General features: G+C 47.8%; 1 protein-coding gene across 1 annotated transcript in view; it reads right to left on the bottom strand.

Moving 5' to 3' along the window:
- The window catches only part of MDN1 (midasin AAA ATPase 1), a 2,221,312-nt gene that overhangs the window by 1,166,272 nt on the left and 1,035,085 nt on the right, over window positions 1-19,955 (bottom strand). The window contains exon 44 of the mRNA XM_078648266.1: window positions 174-333. Within this exon, the coding sequence (XP_078504392.1) occupies window positions 174-333 (160 nt within the window). The remainder of the gene's footprint in view (window positions 1-173; window positions 334-19,955) is intronic.

Raw genomic sequence — 19,955 nt, 5'->3', positions numbered from 1 at the left:
TGAGGGGAAAAAAAGCAACTGACATCAGAGCACCGGGGTTACATTAGGGAAATAGAAGAGTAAATTACATTAACACAAATGATAGCTTCCCAAGATCTTACTTTTATGCAAGCAAACTTTGTCATTGCTCTTCAACCCTCAGGACGGTTATTTGTTTTACACTTTTGACATACCTACAGAAGTTGACATTGTCCATGAGAAGCCAGTCCCCGGATTGCAAGGCCTGGACTAGCATTCCATCCACCCACTCAAAAGTTCCAAGGTTTCGGCCACCGGAAGACTGATGGAGTTGGTCTTTATAAGTCTGAAAAGCGGTAGCCAGACTGACAAACTCTGAAAAAATACAACTAGATGTTAACAGATGTTCAACCAATAGAACATAGATGCAAACTGGAATTTTTCAAAGTTTTCACAGTAATCGGGCCAAAAGATTAAGCAAATACGGACTAACTATTTCATGAACACTTCAATTCACATCTCTAGATAAGGACTAATTGGGGTATGGTGCTTTTCACATACATCAAACATTGAGAATTATGTGCAGTTGCGCATTATCCTTTTAAGCAAAAGTAAGGCATATGTTACTTACCGTGTAAGCATCTATTCGAAGTGTGTAGTACTGTAGATACATATGTTTAGCATTAATCTGCCATCTAGTGTTGGGCTCTTACGATTACAAGTTGTTTTTCTTCGAAGAAGTCTTCGAGTAACGAGGTATAGTGACTCTTCCTCCGGTGTGCATTGCGCATGTTCCTCGGCTCTTTTGTTTTGGCTCATCGGGTGACCGTTAGAAAGGAGCAATAAAGTGACCGAATAAAGAGAATATGCATATCAATTTGAGTGTGCCAAGTATGTTTTAAATAGCTTGAAGTAATACGACTGAAAGCTTCCGGGGAGGCGGGTGGGTGCATAAGACTTTATGGAACAACAAGCTACGAATAGATGCTTGCAGGTAAGAAACATATTCCATTCGTAGCATGTTTAGCATCGAATGGAAAGACGTGCACCCTTTTGCGGGGCTAGCCATCAGTTGAATTACTTGTTTGAAGTCTTAAGTACAGCTTGACCCACTCTTGCTTGTTGACTGGTGAGGACATCAACACAATAGTGTTTAGTAACTGTATGTGGGTTATTCCAAGTAGCTGCTTTACAAATAACCTGTATAGGGATATTTCTGAAAAAAGCCATAGTGGCTCCTTTTTTACATGTGTAATGAGGTTGTGGCGGTGCAAGCATCCTTTTGGCTTTTTGATTGCATGTCCGAATGCATCGGACTATCCATCTAGCAATTCCTACTCTGGATATTGGTGCCCCTGGATGTGGTTTGCTAAAAGCAACAAAGCTCGCTTGTGTTTTTCTACATGCTTTTATTCTGTCAATATAAAACATGACAGCCCTTTTAACATCAAATCTATGTAGTAGTCGTACTGTGAGGTGAGCTTGTGGTTGAAATGTGTGTATGAACTTTCTCACACCTTTTGTACTGAGATAAGCTTTGGCTGTAACTGAATTGAGAGTTGGTTCTAGGAAAGGCTGAATTTTCAATGGTTGCATGCAAGACTTTTGTATGTTTAGGGTAAACCCTGGTTTGTTCAGAAGACTGATAACCTGCTGAGTGTGTTGAAGGCACTGTTGGTAGGTTTGGCCTTTGATGATCAATTGTCTAATTTGGGGAAACATGTATTTCGTCCCTTCTGAGATGAGCCGCCACTATTGCAAAGCACTTGGTGAAAAAGGCAGTGTGTTGGATGAATGGGGATATGGAAGCATGTAAACTTGAGATCTAGTGCAGCCATAAAATCTCCTTGCTGTAACAGTTAAATCACCTCTTGTAGTGTGACTATGTGAAAGTGTCCTGAGATCTAGGATAGGCCTTAATATGATTTGCCCTTTTTAGGAATAAGAGCCTCCTGGCATAGGGTCCACGACGTCATGGCGGTGGTGTTGTCCGTGAACACCTGCACTACACTCCCCGGACAGAGGGGACGAATGCCTTCAGTGAAATCCGGATCGCCCGCAGCTCCAGAAGGTTGTGGAGCCGGGACTTGGCCGGAGACCAGAGGCCTCTGATCTCCGCCTCTCCCATGTGGCCTCCCCAGCCCTGAAGAGACGCGTCCGTCACAACTACGTGCTCCGGTTAGGGAAGGGAGAGGGATCTGCCGCTGACCCAATCGCGGTCCTCGAGCCACCAATGCAACTGTCTTGCAGTGCACTCCGAGATCCAGACATGGTCAGACAAGGTGCCCTGATGCTGGGCCCACTGAAACCTCAGGTCCCACTGCAGAGCCCGCATCCGCCACCTGGTGTGATGCACCAGAAGGATGCAGGAGGCCATCAGCCCCAGTGTCAACCTGGCCGAGACTCGGGATAACAGCTGAAAGATCAGAATCAGAGCCTGAATATCCCAAACCCGTTGTTCGGGAGGATAAACCCGAAACTGCGCAGAGTCTAGAACCGCTCTAATGAAGAGGAGCTTCTGAGAGGAGCACAGATGTGACTTCCGCACATTGACGGAGATCCCCAGCTGGTGCAGGAGGTCGGCCGTAGTCTGGAGGTGGCTGACGACTGTCGGGGGCGAGCCCGCCTTCAACAACCAGTCGTCGAGGTAGGGTAAGACTGAAACCCTAACATGCGCAGATGAGCTGCGACCACCGCCATCACCTTCGTGAACAACCGTGGGGCGCTGGTAAGGCCGAAGGGGAGCACGGTAAACTGAAAGTGCTCGTGGCCCACCGTGAACCGCAGGTAGCGCCTGTGGGCCGGCAGGATGTGGAAGTACGCATCCTGCAAGTCAAACGCCACCATCCAGTCTCATGGGTCCAGGGCAGCTAGGACCTGAGCCAAGTCAGCATCTTGAACTTCTCCTTCGAGAGGAAGCTGTTGACATTCCTGAGGTCCAAGATAGGGCGTAGGCCGCCTTTGCCCTTCTTGGGAACCAGAAAGTAGTGGGAATAGCAACCACACTACTTCTGGTCCAGGAACGCGCTCAAAGGCCCCCCTTGGCCAAGAGGGCCGTAACTTTCTCCTGCAGAAGTTGCAAGTGATCCCCCGATGCGCGGTGGCACTGCGGTGGCATGGCTGGAGGAGACGCCTCAAAGGGGAGGGAGTAGCCCCTTCGGACGATTTGCAGCACCCACCTGATTGAAGTGATGGTGCGCCAGTGGAGGAGGTGATGGCAAACCCTGCCCCCACTAGCGTCAAATGGGCCTGAAAGCTCGGACTAGGAGGGCTTTGAGGCGGATGCTGCGAGGGTGGATGTGGACTGGCCTCGCCGTTGTCCCTGGGCACCGCCACGGCGGTTACCACGTCCGCCACTGCGCTGAATGTTAGTCTGTGGCCCGTGGCTGGCAGGGCGTGTGGGGGCGCCCCTTCCGTGGCCACGAAAGGAGTGAAAAGCAGTTTGCTGCTGACGCGGAGCCGACAGGCCCAAGGACTTGGCCGTAGCCCTGGAGTCCTTAAAGCGTTCCAGCGCATGATCTGCTTTGCCACCAAAAAGGTGGCTGCCATCAAACGGCATGTCCATGATGCTGTTCTGGACATCGGTTGAAAAGTTGGCGGACCTCAAGCAGGCGTGGCGGCGAACCGCCACCGTCGTGGACATCGCTCTGCCCAGTTAGTCCGTAGTATCCAGCCCACATCGGATGGAATACCGTGCCGCATCCCTACCCTCCGCGAGGGCTTGAGAAAGTTTTGCCCGGGCCCCTTCCGGACACTCAGGCAGCACGGCCGCAACCGTATCCCACAGAAAGTGGGTATAACGGCCCAAGAGGCACGCGGTGTTCACTGACCGCAGTTCGCAACTAAGGCAACTAAGTTTCTTCCCAAACTGTTCGTAGCTCTTGGATTCCGATCTGGGGGAGCAGTCGGGAATGCAGATTGGGAGGTAGAGGATAACCAGGCTCTCGGGGGGGTTTGGGTGGGGGGGGTTCGAGGACAGGAAGCTAGGGTCACCCGGAGCTGGGCGGTGGCGCCTGGCGACATGCCTATCCACAGGCGGACCTGTAGCGGGCCTGGACCAAGTGCCCAACAGGACATCCATGAGAGCCTCATTAAACAACAGCAAAGGCTCCGGAGAGCCAGCCTGCGGTCTAAGGACCTCAGTGAGGATATTAGGACTCACAGTAGCGACGGGGAGCGTAAGCGCCAAGGCTTTAGCTGCCCTTGTCAGCACCACACTATAAGCTGCCCCTTCCTCCGTAGCCACGGTAGGAGGGGAGACAAAACCAGTGTCAGGGGAGGTGTCCAGACCACTGGCCTCCCCTAGCTCCTCTGTCCAGTCCTGATAAGACTGACACTCACGTGCCAGAGGGTTCTCAGACCCCTCCCAACACTCCTTGTACTCCATGTCCTGGTAGGCAGGTTAAAAGGATGGAGCCGGATCATAGAAGAACAAGTCTTCGGCCGGCGCTCCGGCGCCGCTTCCGGACCGAGGGAGTGATCGGGGACGACGTCGTCTAGACGGCGCCGGGGGCGACACCCTGGGGGTCGGCGCTTGCGGAGGGGTCGTGAGGTCGACCAGCGGCAACCCGGATCCGGCAGATCTGACAGGGCTAGACGGCGCCAGGGCCGAAGCAACCGACGGCGCCGGGGCCGAAGCAACCGACGGCGCCGGGGCCGAAGCACCCGACTGTGCCGGGGCCGAAGCACCCGACTGTGCCGGGGCCGAAGCTGCCGGCCTGCCAAGGCCCCTAGTCGGGGTCGCAGGGCACGAAGGCGCGCCGACAATCCGCGACGGAGTTAAGTGAGTCCTCATGGCCACCAGGAAGTCACGAATCTCCTCCGGCGTCGCATTAAGCCCAGGGACCGGTGGGAGTTTGCTTGGATGCGACTCCGGCGGAGCCGCGTGGGCGGTGTCGCTCGAACCCCCGGCCGCATCGTGCGAGCGTAGGGGGGAGTCAATTCAATTTCAAGAAGTCTTTATTCGATAATTAAATCATAAAAGACATGTAACACAATTTACAATAGCTAAAATACATGTACAATTCCTAAAATAGAATAAGGTAATATTAAAACAGTCAAAGACCATATTAAATCATTTATACAAAACTTCATTGAAAATTCATTAAAAATTACAATAGATCCTTTATCAAATAACCTTAGTAGTCCAGGCACACTAAGCGGGAACACATTTACACATAGTCAATTGCAGATCAATGAAATACGCTGGAACCTAGGCCGAGTTGATAAGTCTTGCTCTTAGGATCCAGGCCCAACCTAAGAATTTCGCTACTCCAGTTACAGTTAAGGGTGACAGGTCAGACTTAAATAACCTACTAGCATTCACAGCTGAGCGTGTTCCCAAGTTTCTACAAACTGGGCTAAGCCACTTTGCTCGAGGGGCAGTGTACAACGGGCAGGCAAAAAGAAAATGGTTCACACTTTCATCCTGCCCTGAGCACCTAGGACAATGCCCCGGGCCTCCCTTACCCCACTGTTTAGTATATTCCCTTAAAGGCAAAGAACCGCACCTAAACTGATGATATACTTTGCGGTCCAAAGGCTTAGTTATAACATCCCAGTAATTTTCAAAACTGGGGACATCTTTCATAACGACAAATGTGCCAGTAAGGTTAGTATCTGTCAGTCCAGAGTGTCTATTGTTCACCACCCAGTCCCAATATTGCTGCTTTAGATCTTTCTTAGAGGGAAAAGTTGCAGTGTCAGGGTTTAACCAGAGTTCCTCGTGGCCCATGGTGCACAGGGTGGTTCCTAAGGCTTTGAACCAACCAATATTGGGGGAGCCAGGAAGATCCCTAACCTCTAAGCATGCTCTTGCGTAAAGCTGAAGTTCGGGCGTGGTCCAAAGTCGTCGCCAAAAAGATAATGGACGAAATCTAGCCAGGTCCTCCACAGGCTGGCACCCAAGATCGTACAAAAGTGGGATCCGTGGGGATGACTGTGGAAGGCCAATGGCCGTCCTTAGAAATTTATTTTGGGCAACTTTCAAGGGGTCAAGGTTACTATAGCCCCAAAGCTCCGCTCCATACAAAACAGATGGTAGAACTTTCATACCATAAATTTTCATTAAAGGAGACATGGGCCTGGAAAAGGAGCTTTTATGTTCTTTGAGCAGGGCTCCTCCTATCTGCGTATGCTTTAATGCCAATAGGTTAACCTGTTGAGACCAACTAAGGGTCTCACTAAACGTAACTCCGAGATAGCTAAACAGTTTTGTCTGTTCCAAAGGTGTACCACCCATAGTGACCCTAGCTGTAATCGAGGAGTGTCCTCTTAGTACCATAAATTATGTTTTTGACACATTTACCTCAAGCTCATGCTCGCAGCAGAACAGTTCAAACCTTGACAAGGCCTGTTGGAGGCCCTGTCTGGTCTTGGATATTAAAAGGGTGTCGTCTGCGAACATGAGCAATGGGATTTTCATTCCAGCCAGGGATGGGGCATCAGTAGGATGATTTGCAAAGTATTGAATAACCCCGTTTATATATAAAGAAAACAGGGTGGGTGCTAAAACGCACCCTTGCCTGACACCTTTAGCGACTGGAAATGTATCTGTTACCTCCCCTGGTTTACCCCAATGTACTTGGGCATATGTATGAGCATGTAGGTTGACCAGGAGGCTTATAAGAGGAGCCGGCATACCCAGCTTCGCTAAACAGTCCCACAGTTTAGCCCTTGGTACAAGGTCAAATGCAGACCTTAAGTCCACAAAGGCTGCGTAGAGGTTACCTTTGCCTAGGGTGACGGTTTTCCAATAAAGGAGAATAAACCAAAGAGCCTGATCTAGGGTGCTCACATGTGACCGAAAGCCAGCCTGGAGTGGGGTAAGAATGTTAAACTCATCAATCCAGTCTTGAATCCTACCAAGAACAAGGCGGGCTATGATTTTTTGTACCGCATCTATTATGCTGATCGGCCGGTAGTTGGAAGGAACCGACCGATCGCCTTTCTTGTAGATTGGCAGGATTTCTGCCCCAAACCAAGACTCGGGGACCTGAGCACCAGAGGCTAAAGCATTTGCCAATTGAACTATATAGGGGACCCAGAGGTCCTGATCCTCTTGGAATAAGTCAGCTGGGATGCAATCCGGGCCGGGTGCCTTGCCCCTTGGGATGGATTACAGGATATGTTTAACTTCACTACTCATAAATTTAAGAGGAGCAGTCGGAATAGGACATGATATGTCATCCTGAGTATTACTACCATTCCTAAATTGATCCTCAAAGTAGCAAACCCACTGAAGTTGACCAACCGAGGCAGGGCTTGGGCGATCTTCCTGTGATTTGTCCCATTTTAGTAAATGCCAGAACTGACATGTTCCGGGAGCTACATGCTTCGGTTAACTGGGCCCACCGTTCCTCGTCCCAGTTGGACTTAGCTTTATGCCTTGCATTTTATAAGCCTTCCTACAAGACCTTATTTGGCTGTGTTTTTTTTGTTTTATTGAATTAAACAGATCCCCTTGGGTTCGACGGCAATCCTCATCAAACCAGGATGTAGTTTTCTGTTTCCCCCTCCTACCCTGCTTGGAGATGGTCTTTACAAATAGCTTTTTCAGCTTTGCAAATAGACTAGTGTGGATATTAGTGATTATTACATTAATATCCTCCTGTGACCCACAACTAGAAATTACTTCCAGAGAGTTTGATACCAGTGTTCTAATCTCCTTACGTGCCTCAACATTAACAGAGACTTTAGGCCACCGTACCCTTCTCATGTCGTTACTAAGTACAACTTCATCCTGAACGACATTTAGCCTACAGCTCTCTAGCCCCAGAAAACTGTTATCCCTTAGTTCCATCACCAACGGATCATGATGACTTTCCGGACGGCTCGAGACCACCATATCCTCAACTGTGGCCCACATCTTTACATCAACCAAAATGTAATCTATACGGCTACTGTGTCTGCCGTTGCTAAAGGTATGTCTACCTGTCCTATCCGTACGCACTCTACCGTTTAGTGCTCGCAAGCCCTTATCCAGACACAACCCTTTTGTGGAAAAGTAAATTTTGCCATGTCCTGTGTCCCTACGTGTCCCCCATCTTGTGTTGTATGTGCATGATTAATATGCATATGTATTCCCCATGATCGATTAAAGACGCAATTACAGTTGTGTCCATCTCTAGTATGCCAGTTCCTAGTTTTCGTGAATACAACGAGTATTAGGCCTATGTAAAGCTACGTTGCCACGTTTCTTAGTGTGCACGTTATTTCATTGTAAAGTCTCCGTTTCCAGGCCTCAAAAGGGCCCGGACTCAGATTCAGCTCCTGTCTCCTGAACCCTCGCTGAGGAGCGATACAGCCCCCACCTGTATCCCTGACCCTTCACTTACTTCCTGCCTCACAGCGCCCGGCTCGGCCTGGCTCTGCCTGCCAGTCTGCCAAGAGTATGTTATGATTCTAGTTATCAGTCCAGCCCTCCTTCTCTGCATTCCTAAGCTACTGAATCGCATCAATAGTTTCAGTCATCGTCTAGCCTTTACGTCTCCATGTAAGAGAAATACTGTATTTATGGTCATTTAATATTCCTCAACACACACTACATGTAGAATAATGCATGCACCAGTCTTAGTGTCTGTTAGCCTTTGCCCTGATAACTTTTGGATTCTATCAACATGTTCTCTAAACATCAGATACTAGATAGTGTTTAGGTACATGTCGCTCTGACTCTCCAGACTTTCGTCTCTCCTTCTAGCTCAGAAGTCATAGCCCCCAGCTTCTCCCTGGTAACACGTCATTGTCAGTTTGCGCGCACCACTAGGTCAGAGGTCCCGGCTCCTTAGGTAGCCCCCTCCATGTTTCCGCCCCATTTATGACATATTCTGTTACATTTACATCACCTGTCTATGTTCACGCCTCTTGTTACACCTACTTTCACCCTTATCTTTCGCGACTGTTACAAGCCCCACCCACTGTTACGCCTACTGTATGTATTGTAATGCAATTGTTTTAACTATATATACTTGTGTCCTGTTATTAAAAGCCAGCGCGCTCATTTCCAGCTCCTGCCCGACAGCTGTCGGGGCCCCCCTGTTGGCTAGCCATCCCAGATCTTGCCCGTGCAGGTTGTCCTGTTCCTGTCCTTTATGCTGTATTAAAACCTGCAAACTCCTACTACCTCGAATCTTGACTCTTATTTATTGAGCTATCTGTTATTGCTATGTCCAGTCAAAAATAGAGGTATTATTTATTTATTTACCACACTTTAATGAATGTAGCAGATTACGTCCATTTCCTAATCGGGGCTAACTCAAGCTGGGGAATCCCCCAAGTCATATCCTCAGCCTCAGTGAGTAAGCCGTCCCCTACACTCAGGGGTTCAAAACAGGAATTAAAATCCCCCATTACAACCGTGAACCCATTTACATATGCACCTGACAAAAAGTCATCCAAGATGTGGAGGGTTGTAGCCACCCTTCCACCCCGGGTACCCCTGACATAGATATTGATCAACAGAATATCAAGGCCTTTAAGAGTTCTTATTCTAACCATCAATATGTCGGGGCTATCAATTAGTACCTCCTCTACTCTTACTCCCTCATATTGACGAACCCAAATAGACAGGCCTCCCATAGCGCGCCCTCTATGGCCTTTGATTGCTGGTTTGCTAAAATTTAAGTAACCAACAAGGAACACCGATGAGAGTGCCCAGGTTTCCTGGAATGACCAAACATCACCTTGTTTTATGAAATCCACCCATTCCGTATTACACATTCGAGACTCGAGCCCAGCTATGTTCCAAGTACCAAACTTGGTACCGCTTGAAACCCCCCCCGGCAGTAATACTAACCTTTACTATATCATCATCCATAGTGCCCCTAAAACTTCTATCCATTGGGGTAACATCGTCACTCCTATTGTTAGTTTCGACCACCCCATAAACTACTGACTCAGATTTCCAGCCCCCATATCGCAACCCCCCGTTATGGCCTTTCACCTTATCATCAACCTCTACAGTCGCTACATCCTGAACCACCATATCTATTTCCTGTTTCCTACCCCAAGCCCCGTCAGAGAGATCATGCTTCTCATTACCACAATGTATTAACTTCTCAATTGATGATATCCCATGATGGGGGACCATTTCTGGGGTAAAAGAAGTACCCGCACAATCTGAGTTATCCTTCGGGACTACGAATGAAAAAACAAGTCAATCATTATAGTCCAACCCCGACAATGGTTCATACAGATTTTGCAGAGGAATATTCCAATGCTCATTGTACCGGATGGAATTAGTACGGTTACTTACTAAGAGAAAGTGACTAGAAGGATAGCGACGCGAAAGAAGGGGGTAGGGAGTATTGGTGTTATTAGTTGGATGGGAGAAGAAGGATGTATAATTTGGCACGTTCAGGAAGGGAGTATATCCACTAGAGCTGGAGTAAACAGGAGGTCTAAGCAAGGCCTCTGGGTAAAAATAGCTCAAATTGCGAGTGGAAACACCCCCTTCCTTATTTCCAGGGTACCAATCACTAATATGTGAGACCACTCTGTGATCTTTAAAATTAACGATGACTATGTCGCCCTCTATATCTTTTGGACGGAGGCCAACCCAGTGACACCTTCTTACCGAAATAATATCACCGTTTAAGTGAGCTGGGAGGGGTCTATTTGTTCTTAGCCAAAAGATAACCTTATTTTTCAAGTTTACATTTTGTTCAGGGTTTCCATTTGTGATCGGGGGAACACCAGTTAAAAGGATCACAAAGTTTGATGATTCCGGGGGTAGATCCACTATATTCTTACGAAATAAGGATGTTCTATGGGTTGCAGTTTTTATTTTATCAACCCCTGGGGGCATAATTTGCTTATTTAAAGTAGGAGTCGGTTTATTCAAAGCCAGCACGTGCTTTACTTTAGCTGGCTTGAGTGCTAATGTAGATTTAATTGATGATGGGGTGGCGTTAGTGTTTGTGACGGGTGGATTTCCATTTATTTTAGGTGGTATACTTGGAATCAGGGTTGTGGTGGTGGGGTTGCCTTTCGTTTGAAGCTGATCCTTAGAATTCATTATGTGGGGGATTTTATTCGGATCAGCATTTGCTAGAAGGCTATCCATTTTTCCCCCAAAACCCTAACTCTCTCCATAAGTGGGAGCATATAGGATTTTAAGATTTGCTCAAAGAGTTCTATGGAGTCTTTTTTGACAAGGGTGATGAATCTTCAGTGGTGGGTAAAATGGAATGGATATGGGAACCTGGAGAAGCCACCCTCACGGACGGGACAGTTATTTTAGCTTTGGGTGTTACTACCGGGGGTGGAGGGTTCAGATTGTTAAGACATTTTCTTTTAACCCCACCCTTTCTCCTCTTCTTCCTAGGCGGGGAACGAAAAACCCTACGTAGGTTCATAGGCTTATTTCCAGTGCCATTTTTACTATGTATCGGAATTAACTTGGTAGGAACTGTACTATCAATTGAGTGATTAGACAAAGTAGAGTGGAGTTGTAGGGCTTTAGTTGGGCTGCTGGGGTGTTAAGGTCTATAAGGCTATTAGAAACAGTAGGTGGACTAATACAGTTAACATCACTATTGATTCCAGAGTTAATAACAGATGTATTAAGATCACGAAAAATGCTGGGGAAATGATCAGTACAGAACAGATCGGCATCTCTGTCCAGCCTACCAGTACTTCCCGTGTCTTGAGTAGAAGTTCGATCAAACGGGAGGGGCAGGGGTTTTTGTTTCAAATGTTCGATGGATCGACGTCGGTCAGCACGTTTCTCTGCTAAAAGAAGTTCTTTGTCTATTTCCTTGTTAGCCTTCTCAAAATATTTATCCAAAGGCCCAAGGATCGAGACCCCAACACAAGATGGAAGTGAGCTGGACATAACTGTGGAAAATCTTAGGGTATTGGGTACTCCAAAGACCAACTAACCTGAGAACGACAGAGGCGAAGTGTAGGCCCAGCCCGGCCTCCTTAGGCCCTTGACAGCCACAGACGGTCCCGCCCTTGTCCCGGGCTTCTCCCAGGACGCTCCCGCGCAGCGGAGATGACGTGTGCTGTTTATAGGGGAGTAGTAGAGGGGGGCGTGGCAAACAGGGAGAGCGGCCCAGGTGACTCGGGTCAGGTCAGGTCAGCTACAGGGACTCCTGGGAAACGGAGTCCGAGTACCGACACGCTCGCAGCCCTGCTTTGTATTTCGCCCACAGCAGTCTTTAAATGTTCATACTCCCCAGTGCCCACAGAGAGCAAGCGCCGCGACGCGGGACCCGCGAAGCGGGTCCGGCTAGAAGTAGCGCTTTTGATGAGGAAAAGGCGCTCAAGATTTCAATAGCGCAAGTGAGCTCCAGCAACAACAGGGGTCCAGTCCCAACAGGCAGGCACAAATTGAATGAAATCCCCAATGGATTTTATTTCTTTTAAATCAAGTACTTCACAGCCGACGCACGTTTTGCCCCCAGCGGGCTTCCTCTAGGCACAAACGCCACCTTCGCTCCGTTCTTTCCGCAACCGTAGGGGGGAGTCATTAGAGCGGTGTCGCTGCTTTGACTTCTTGTGCCTCTTACCTGAGGTCTTGGAGCCCAACAAGTGGTGACGACTCGACGAGCTGTGATGACAGTGGCCCCGCGACCGGGCCCACGACCTCCTCCTGGACCGGGACCTCGAACGACGCGGGCCCGACTGCCGGAGCTCGAGGCGCTTATGGGACCGCTCCCGCCTAGCCATCGACGTCAAGGCCCAGCAGTCGGGGCACGACTTGTCATCGTGGTCGAGCCCCAGGCAATGTAGGCACTGGCGATGGGGGTCAGTAACCGACAGTCGGTCACAGTCGGAGCAGGGCTTGAACCCGGGCATCCCTACCGGCACCTACGGAGTCGTACAACTTCGAAAAACGGATCAAAAAGGATCGAAAAAGTTAGTCAAAAAGTGACTAAGAGTACCACTTTTTCCGGATCGGCGCTTGCTGGCGCGGAAAAAAGAAGAACTGACGTCAGCGCGCGAGGGCGGCGTCTAAGTACTCCGACGAAGTCATCACGGCGCCTACGACGCCTACTGACGCGGAGGGGTACTGCTACGCAAAAATTTCCGGATCCAGTCTGACGCCTGGGGATATTCTAAGGTAAGGAATCTAATACTAACCTGTTTCGTTCCGATATCTCCTTGCTGTAACAGTTAAATCACCTCTTGTAGTGTGACTATGTGAAAGTGTCCTGAGATCTAGGATAGGCCTTAATATGCTTTGCCCGTTTTTAGGAATAAGAAAATAAAGGGAGTATACTGCATTGTTCTAAGGGTACTATTTCAGTTGCTTTTTTTTTGAAGGCAAGAAAGAACCTCTTCCTGTAAAAGCAGAAGATGTTCTTTTGGCATTTTGTGTGGTTTCGGTGGAATTGTGGGTGGAGATTGTTCGAGTTCTAAGCACTACCCATCTTTGATTATGGATAACACCCATTGGTTTGTGGTGATATGTTGTCATGGTGAATAAAAGGGTTGTAAACTTCCTCTGACTGGTGTTATGAGGTAGGTGTAGGTGGTCACTGTTTTGGAGGGGTAACGTTTTTGGTAGTGGCTGCGCGGCCTAATCTTCATTTCTATAACTTGTTTTATAAAACAGATCCTCTGGTAAATTGGCTCGAACAGGAACCATGCTGCATATTGCCATTGCTTGACTCAGAGGAGGAGCCTCCTCTGTTTGCAGCCCTGTATAGGTCCCTACGAAAGGAACCATGGTGTTGATATGTCTGTAGGGCCCCCATCGCTTTAGCTGTTTGTGTCTTTTTTAGGTCGAGGCTTGACAGCGCATGTGCTGTCTGCAAGACTGTTGTAATAAGCATAGCGAGTGTAATCCCGCCTGTTGGCCGCCATTGGTTAACTCTTGCTTTAATATTATTGCTTGGCTCCTAATTGGTCGGTGCTCCGATACATCACTTCCGTTTTTATCGGAAGCAGCACCGACCAACTACAATTTTATTACGCCGAAAGTGTTTGTGTAGTATTTTGGGACTACTTGTTTTATTGTGTGTCATCACGACGCATAGTATGGCGCCCAGTTTCATGTTTTATTTTGTAACCATGGCGCCCGCTTTCACGGGGCGCCATGAATATAAGTTAAATTGCTCGGGCGTCGTGGTTTATATTTTATCACGGCGCCCACTTTCATCATTATGTAATACTTATATCAGCTTCCCTATGGTTGCATATGTAGTAGAGGCACGCGCACTGAAACAGTGCCTAACGCTTGCTTTGATGAAGTGTGACCCATCTCAGCATTAAAGAGAAACAGCCGTGCTCTGAGATGGATTAAGGTATGCTGGGCATTGCAGTTTGCGCAGCTTCCCATCACAAGCTTTGCACACTGAAATTGCTGGTTGCAGTTTCCTGCTTTCCGCAGTAACTTTCTACTGTGTGGCCATGATAGAGAGGAAGAATTCGGCGAGTGTGACTCGAGTTTACTGTGTGTACAACAGAAGAGCCTGGCAAGCCAGAGTGACTCTCTGCTTGGCTCAATATGTGCAGGGGGTAGGGTGGGTGGAGAAGGAATGTGTCCTAACTTTATTGGCATGCCACCTTTTAAGTAACTGTAAATAAAATTCAGGTGTCTTCAACAAAAAAATAAATGCAGTTACATTGGGAAATGCAGTCTTTTACCGATGAAAAATCAAATAGTTAATGTGAGCGCTGCTGATGTCTGATTTTGACCAGAGACAAAAGCACTGAGGATATATCTTTATAGCATGCACTATCTCAACCCAGTCACTCTCACGGCTTACAAACACTCAGTCATCTTACTTCCAACCCACCCACTCTCACAGTGCTCTCCTCAACTCTTCTCCCCGGCAAGTGCCTCCCAAATGCAGGCCCACACTCTTTCACATCCGCATGATTCAAATACTGGTGGCACTTGAGCCTACCAAACCCGGCTGCCACCTTCCTCTTCCAGCAGGAAAGCAAGATCATGGGCTTCAGGAATGTAGAAAGGATGCATGGTTAGGGAGGATTGCATACATTTGGCTTAACAGAGCAGGCATCAGGGCTGAGAAGGGCATGAAACGCGAAGAGGAAGCAAGAGCCAGAGAAGCAGCACCTCCAAGCTAGAGAGGCAGCAGGCGTGTAAAGGCGGGAGTGTAATGAGCCTAGCTGTAGGTAGGGTATTCGTTGGTGTCTGGAGACTCATTCCAACTAGCTGGTGGCTCCATATTATTGGAAATATAAAGTTTTCGATGCTGGGCATTATAAACCATTTTCATGTGAGGTGCACAAAGATTTACAGCTCCCACAATGCATCATGTTGCAGAGCGCTTTACTGGCTTAAAAGACAGACATGCAGTGCCAAAGTAAGCACAGTACCGAATACACTTTGCAGAATGCAGTTTTAGTGCTTTCTTATTCCTGTCTCTGGGCAGTGCCGTTTTTAATGCCACCTTCCTATTGTCCTTTTGCTTTGGAGGGTATTCTGGTCGGTGTTGGCACCATTCTATATGGCCGATGTTTTCTGAAAGCAGCACTCAATACAGATTGTTTCTTGGCAACTTTTATCTTGCTTGTAATTTCTCAGTTGACAGAATAAACCTACTATATAATCATTTATTTTCTTTGCCCCGGCATACTTTTGTGAGCTTCAAGAATAACCTTGTTTTTTCTATGAGCAGGAATTCTGTTTTAGCTTCAGATGACATTGGTGCGGGCAGGTTGGGGGCAAGGAAGGGTCTGGATGATAGGAATGTGGCTGTGATAAGGTTTTTTTTTTAGATTATTACTGTTTTTGATGTGGCCCAGGTTGTGTATTTTTTTTTTAGAGTAATGGTAGTATTGGGTGCATGTATCTTAGACACCGAGGTTATGTGTGAAAACAAGTTGAGCTGTTTGTGACTCTCTCTTGTATGTTTGTGAGTACAGCAGATTAGACGGCAATAGGGATCGCCTGAGCATATAGATTATACTGCTCAACTGTGGAATCATTATGCAATGTTGTGTATTTGCAGGAACATGCAAGCACTTAGGAAGCATTTGAAATGCAATAGGTCTCGCATTTGCGAGGGTTTCAGCTATTAGCATTGCAAATGAAAATGCCTTTTACTTATGTGTTTTGAAAACTTGCAAGCGTGCGGAAACATACACTTTGTACTTATGGTCTTTGCTTACAAGAAACAAGGCTCACAGTAACTGTGGAATCATTATGCAATGTTGTGTATTTGCAGGAACATGCAAGCACTTAGGAAGCATTTGAAATGCAATAGGTCTAGCATTTGCGAGGGTTTCAGCTATTAGGATTGCAAATGAAAATGCCTTTTACTTATGTGTTTTGAAAACCTGCAAGCGTGCGGAAACATACACTTTGTACTTATGGTCATTGCTTACAAGAAACAAGGCTCACAGTAACTGTGGAATCATTATACAATGTTGTGTATTTGCAGGAACATGCAAGCACTTAGGGAGCATTTGAAATGCAATAGGTCTCGCATTTGCGAGGGTTTCAGCTATTAGCATTGCAAATGAAAATGCCTTTTACTTATGTGTTTTGAAAACCTGCAAGCGTGCGGAAACATACACTTTGTACTTATGGTCTTTGCTTACAAGAAGCAAGGCTTAACAAGATAAAAGACCGGCTCTTTTACTGCCAGCCTTGCTTCTCATAAGCTTCTCATTTACTGCCAGCCTTGCTTCTCATAAGCAAGAACTATAAGTACAAAGTGCGTGTTTATGCACCCCTTGCAGGTTTTCAAAATGTATAAATAAAAGGCATTGTAATGTATAACGCCAATAGCTCAAACTCTCACAAGTCCGAGACCTATTGCATTGCAAAGGCTTGTTGAGCTTTTCTAGCACTTCATCCAACTGTGGCCCGATCAAATTTTGGCCATCAAAAGGTAAATTGAGCAGGTGCTGCTGTACACCCGGGTACTCTAAGCCATGCATGACATCTGATGAGGATATTGGTAGAATCTAAGGCACATTGTTTATTGGCATTGGATATAGCTCTGCCCTCTTCTACCAATTGTGTTGCACACTGTTGGTATTGGTCAGGGATGTGCTGCATTTCATCCCATGTAGCTCAATCATAATGAGTAGACCCACAGTGTGAGAAGTTGGCCTGATATATGATGTTCACTAGTTCTAGTGACCACCTTGTATCAGTCCAAACAACCCTTATGGTGATTGGTTGTAAGTCAACCTTATAGACCAGCTATCCTAATGGTAGCATGGACAAAGCAGTCTTAGGCTAAACTCTTTTGGCATGTGTAGCCAGCTGTTTTACCACAATATAACCCCTTGAATACCAGATGAAAGGACACCACACAGGTTGTTATGAAAATAAACAGTATATTTATTAATAACAACACCTCTGAACTCTTTATGAGGTCAGAGGGCTAAGCACATGACAATCTCTTACGAAAAATACTACAAGTTGCACAAAATTACAATGGTGCCCTAGGGGCACGACAAACCATATACTAAGTAAGTGGAATGTGAGAGTCGATAAAAGGAATGGAGCTGTCCAGAGGCTGTAGGATCGATGGGACCACGCTACACTAACTTCAGGTAAGTAATAGGAGGCCCACGGAACGCGTGTGCAGAGTGTGAACTCACACGCGAGATGCGTAACAACGTCTATGGACAGTACAGTTCAAGTAAAAGGTAAGTACGGACAATCCTGACTAGTTAGGACAACAACGACTGTGGAATTGGACACTAGGACAGTTAGACTACCCTTGAGCACCGAAATGCTCTCATTACCTCACCCACGGGCTGCGGGTGCATAGGTGCCAAAGTGTCGGGTTCTCGCGTTGAAGTCAATGGAGCCTGAAAGAAAAGATGCTGCAGGCGACCAGGAGGAAGATGTCCGGTACGATCCAAGGGTGGATCGGTGAAGAAGAGGACCTGAAAGCAGAGGGGACAGTGTTCAAAGTCAATAGCCAGTGACCGGTGTGGAACCAGGAAGGAACCAGGTGCTGTCGTCGCGATCAGGTTAAGAGTGGACGCTTGACTCTGCAGCCACGTGGACCAGGAGGTGTCTTCGACGACCAGGATGGAGGCACGAGCTGTCCCACGCAGGCTCAAGCTGTCGGCGGTGTCGGATCCGGGATTGGACTCAACAGGCCTTGGCAAAGGCAACCCACGCGGTGAAGGGAAAAGACGTCTGATGCGGACTAGGAGAGTCCGGGGTGCTCCTCTTTTGGAAGGGAGCAAGGGCCAGTCTGGAGCAACCAGACCAGCAGCAAAGATTCAAAGGTTCGTCGTCTAGGAGGCCACTAGCCAGCCGGCAAGTGACCAGACAACGCGTCGAGCAGCAAACAAGCAGAAGGGCCCCACGCAGATCTCGTGGATGCTGGAGGGCTGATCTTCGGTGCAGGGGCTGCTAGGGGCTGGGGCTTCTCAGTCCCAAAGCACTTGGTCGAGTTTACCTCGGGAGTCGTGCTGGAAGCGGAGTGCAGGTTTGTTCAAGATGGCCGGTCCCACGTGTCTCGTCGCACCCACGGGTCTCAGCTTTGCTGCAGATGTGAGTTGAGGTCGGAGAGGTCTGGGAATCCGGGTCTCGTCTGGCTCTGAAGTCTGGATCCTCGAGGGAAGACGACAAAGTGAAGCCGCTGGACGCTTGATGGTGCCTGCAGTTGCAGGGTGGACACTCCTTCCCCACAAGGGAGATTCTTCAGTTTTCTGTGGAGCAGAACGTCGAAGGCCAGAGTTTCTTCTTGTTGAATAGTTCAGGATAATCTAATTTGGAATGGGACCAGCTCCTACCTTTATTCTCCTAAAGGGGGCTGCACTACTGATTAGGTCCCTCCCCTGGGTGGGACCAGGAAGGGGGGTGGTTACACCCCCTATCCTTTGTCCGGTTTCCCGCTGGGGCTGGGATGCCCCAGCAACTGGTTTGAACCGGTGTATGCACAGGGCACCTTGTGTGCCCCAGGCATGTCTCATTCCTTTCAGGCCTACCCTCCCCAATACACAAAATCCTGTCTGGGGTGGTGCTAGCACCTCCCAAGGCAGGAAACCCTGTGTCCAAGCCATCCTTGCTGGAAGGACTCCCAGCAGCAGGAGGTCAGACTTGTGTCTGTGGTGGCAGCATCCATTTTGTGATACCAAGGCTCGAGTTAACTTTAACCGGGGTTCACAGTTACATACATGTCGTGTCCCTCTAGAAGGGTGGAATGCTACCCCCGTCGCCAGAATTGGCGAGGGGGTAGTATTCCAATTCGTATGACACCTTACTCGACATGTTTTGATAATGTTATACCAGAGTTAGCATTTAACCGCAAGGTTGATAATGCACTTAAGAGTATATGGTATAGCGTTATCATGGAACAGCTATTAGGACTTGGTTCCGCAAGCTGCAAACGGGCTCAGCTCATGCCAGAGCACCATCTCACATAATTCCAAGCACTCTGCCTTCAGGATTGATAAGGCCTTCCATAGGATTGACTGATAGGAATACATGTGTCCATTTTAGGGTTAGATATAGGTATACTATATCTACAGCAAAGGGTGTTTACACCACCTTGCCCCAGCTGTCATGCAGCCAGTTGTGTCAGATTTAGATGGCCAGCCAGGGGTGACATAATACATGCTTCAGCCCCTGGTAGGCCTGAGTGCACCCATGCCCTGGGTACCTAAGGTACACTGTACAGGGATTGATAAGGTGACCCAGTATCCAATTAGATATGTACCTAAGGTACATGGAATCCATTTTAACAGAGAGAGCAGGAAGCCTGGGGTCCTGAATAGCAGGATCCCAGGCCAACTAAGTCAAAAACCAGCAAAACACTAGGCAAAAAGTTGGGGGCAACCATAGTCAGATATCCACCTTCCTACACAGAATTTGTGAAATTCATGTGGTTGGCCACTTGTACTGCAACCTGTTTACCTGCGACATCATATTTCCTACTCTTCTTAGCTGTAGGAGGTACATACCCTGTGTCTTGTGAATTTGCTTTCTTTCTGGCAGTGTACACTACAAGTGAATCTGCTGTGACTTGGTCCTGAATATACCCATGGTCCAGTGAACATGCAATTATTTTTGTTTCAATAAGATAGGTGACTACTCTAGATTT

This window comes from Lissotriton helveticus, chromosome 6 (genome assembly GCF_964261635.1).
Source record: "Lissotriton helveticus chromosome 6, aLisHel1.1, whole genome shotgun sequence".
Lineage (NCBI taxonomy): Eukaryota > Metazoa > Chordata > Amphibia > Caudata > Salamandridae > Lissotriton > Lissotriton helveticus.
The sequence above is the reverse complement of the archived record's forward strand: the minus strand, read 5'-3'. Positions and strand labels throughout refer to the sequence as shown.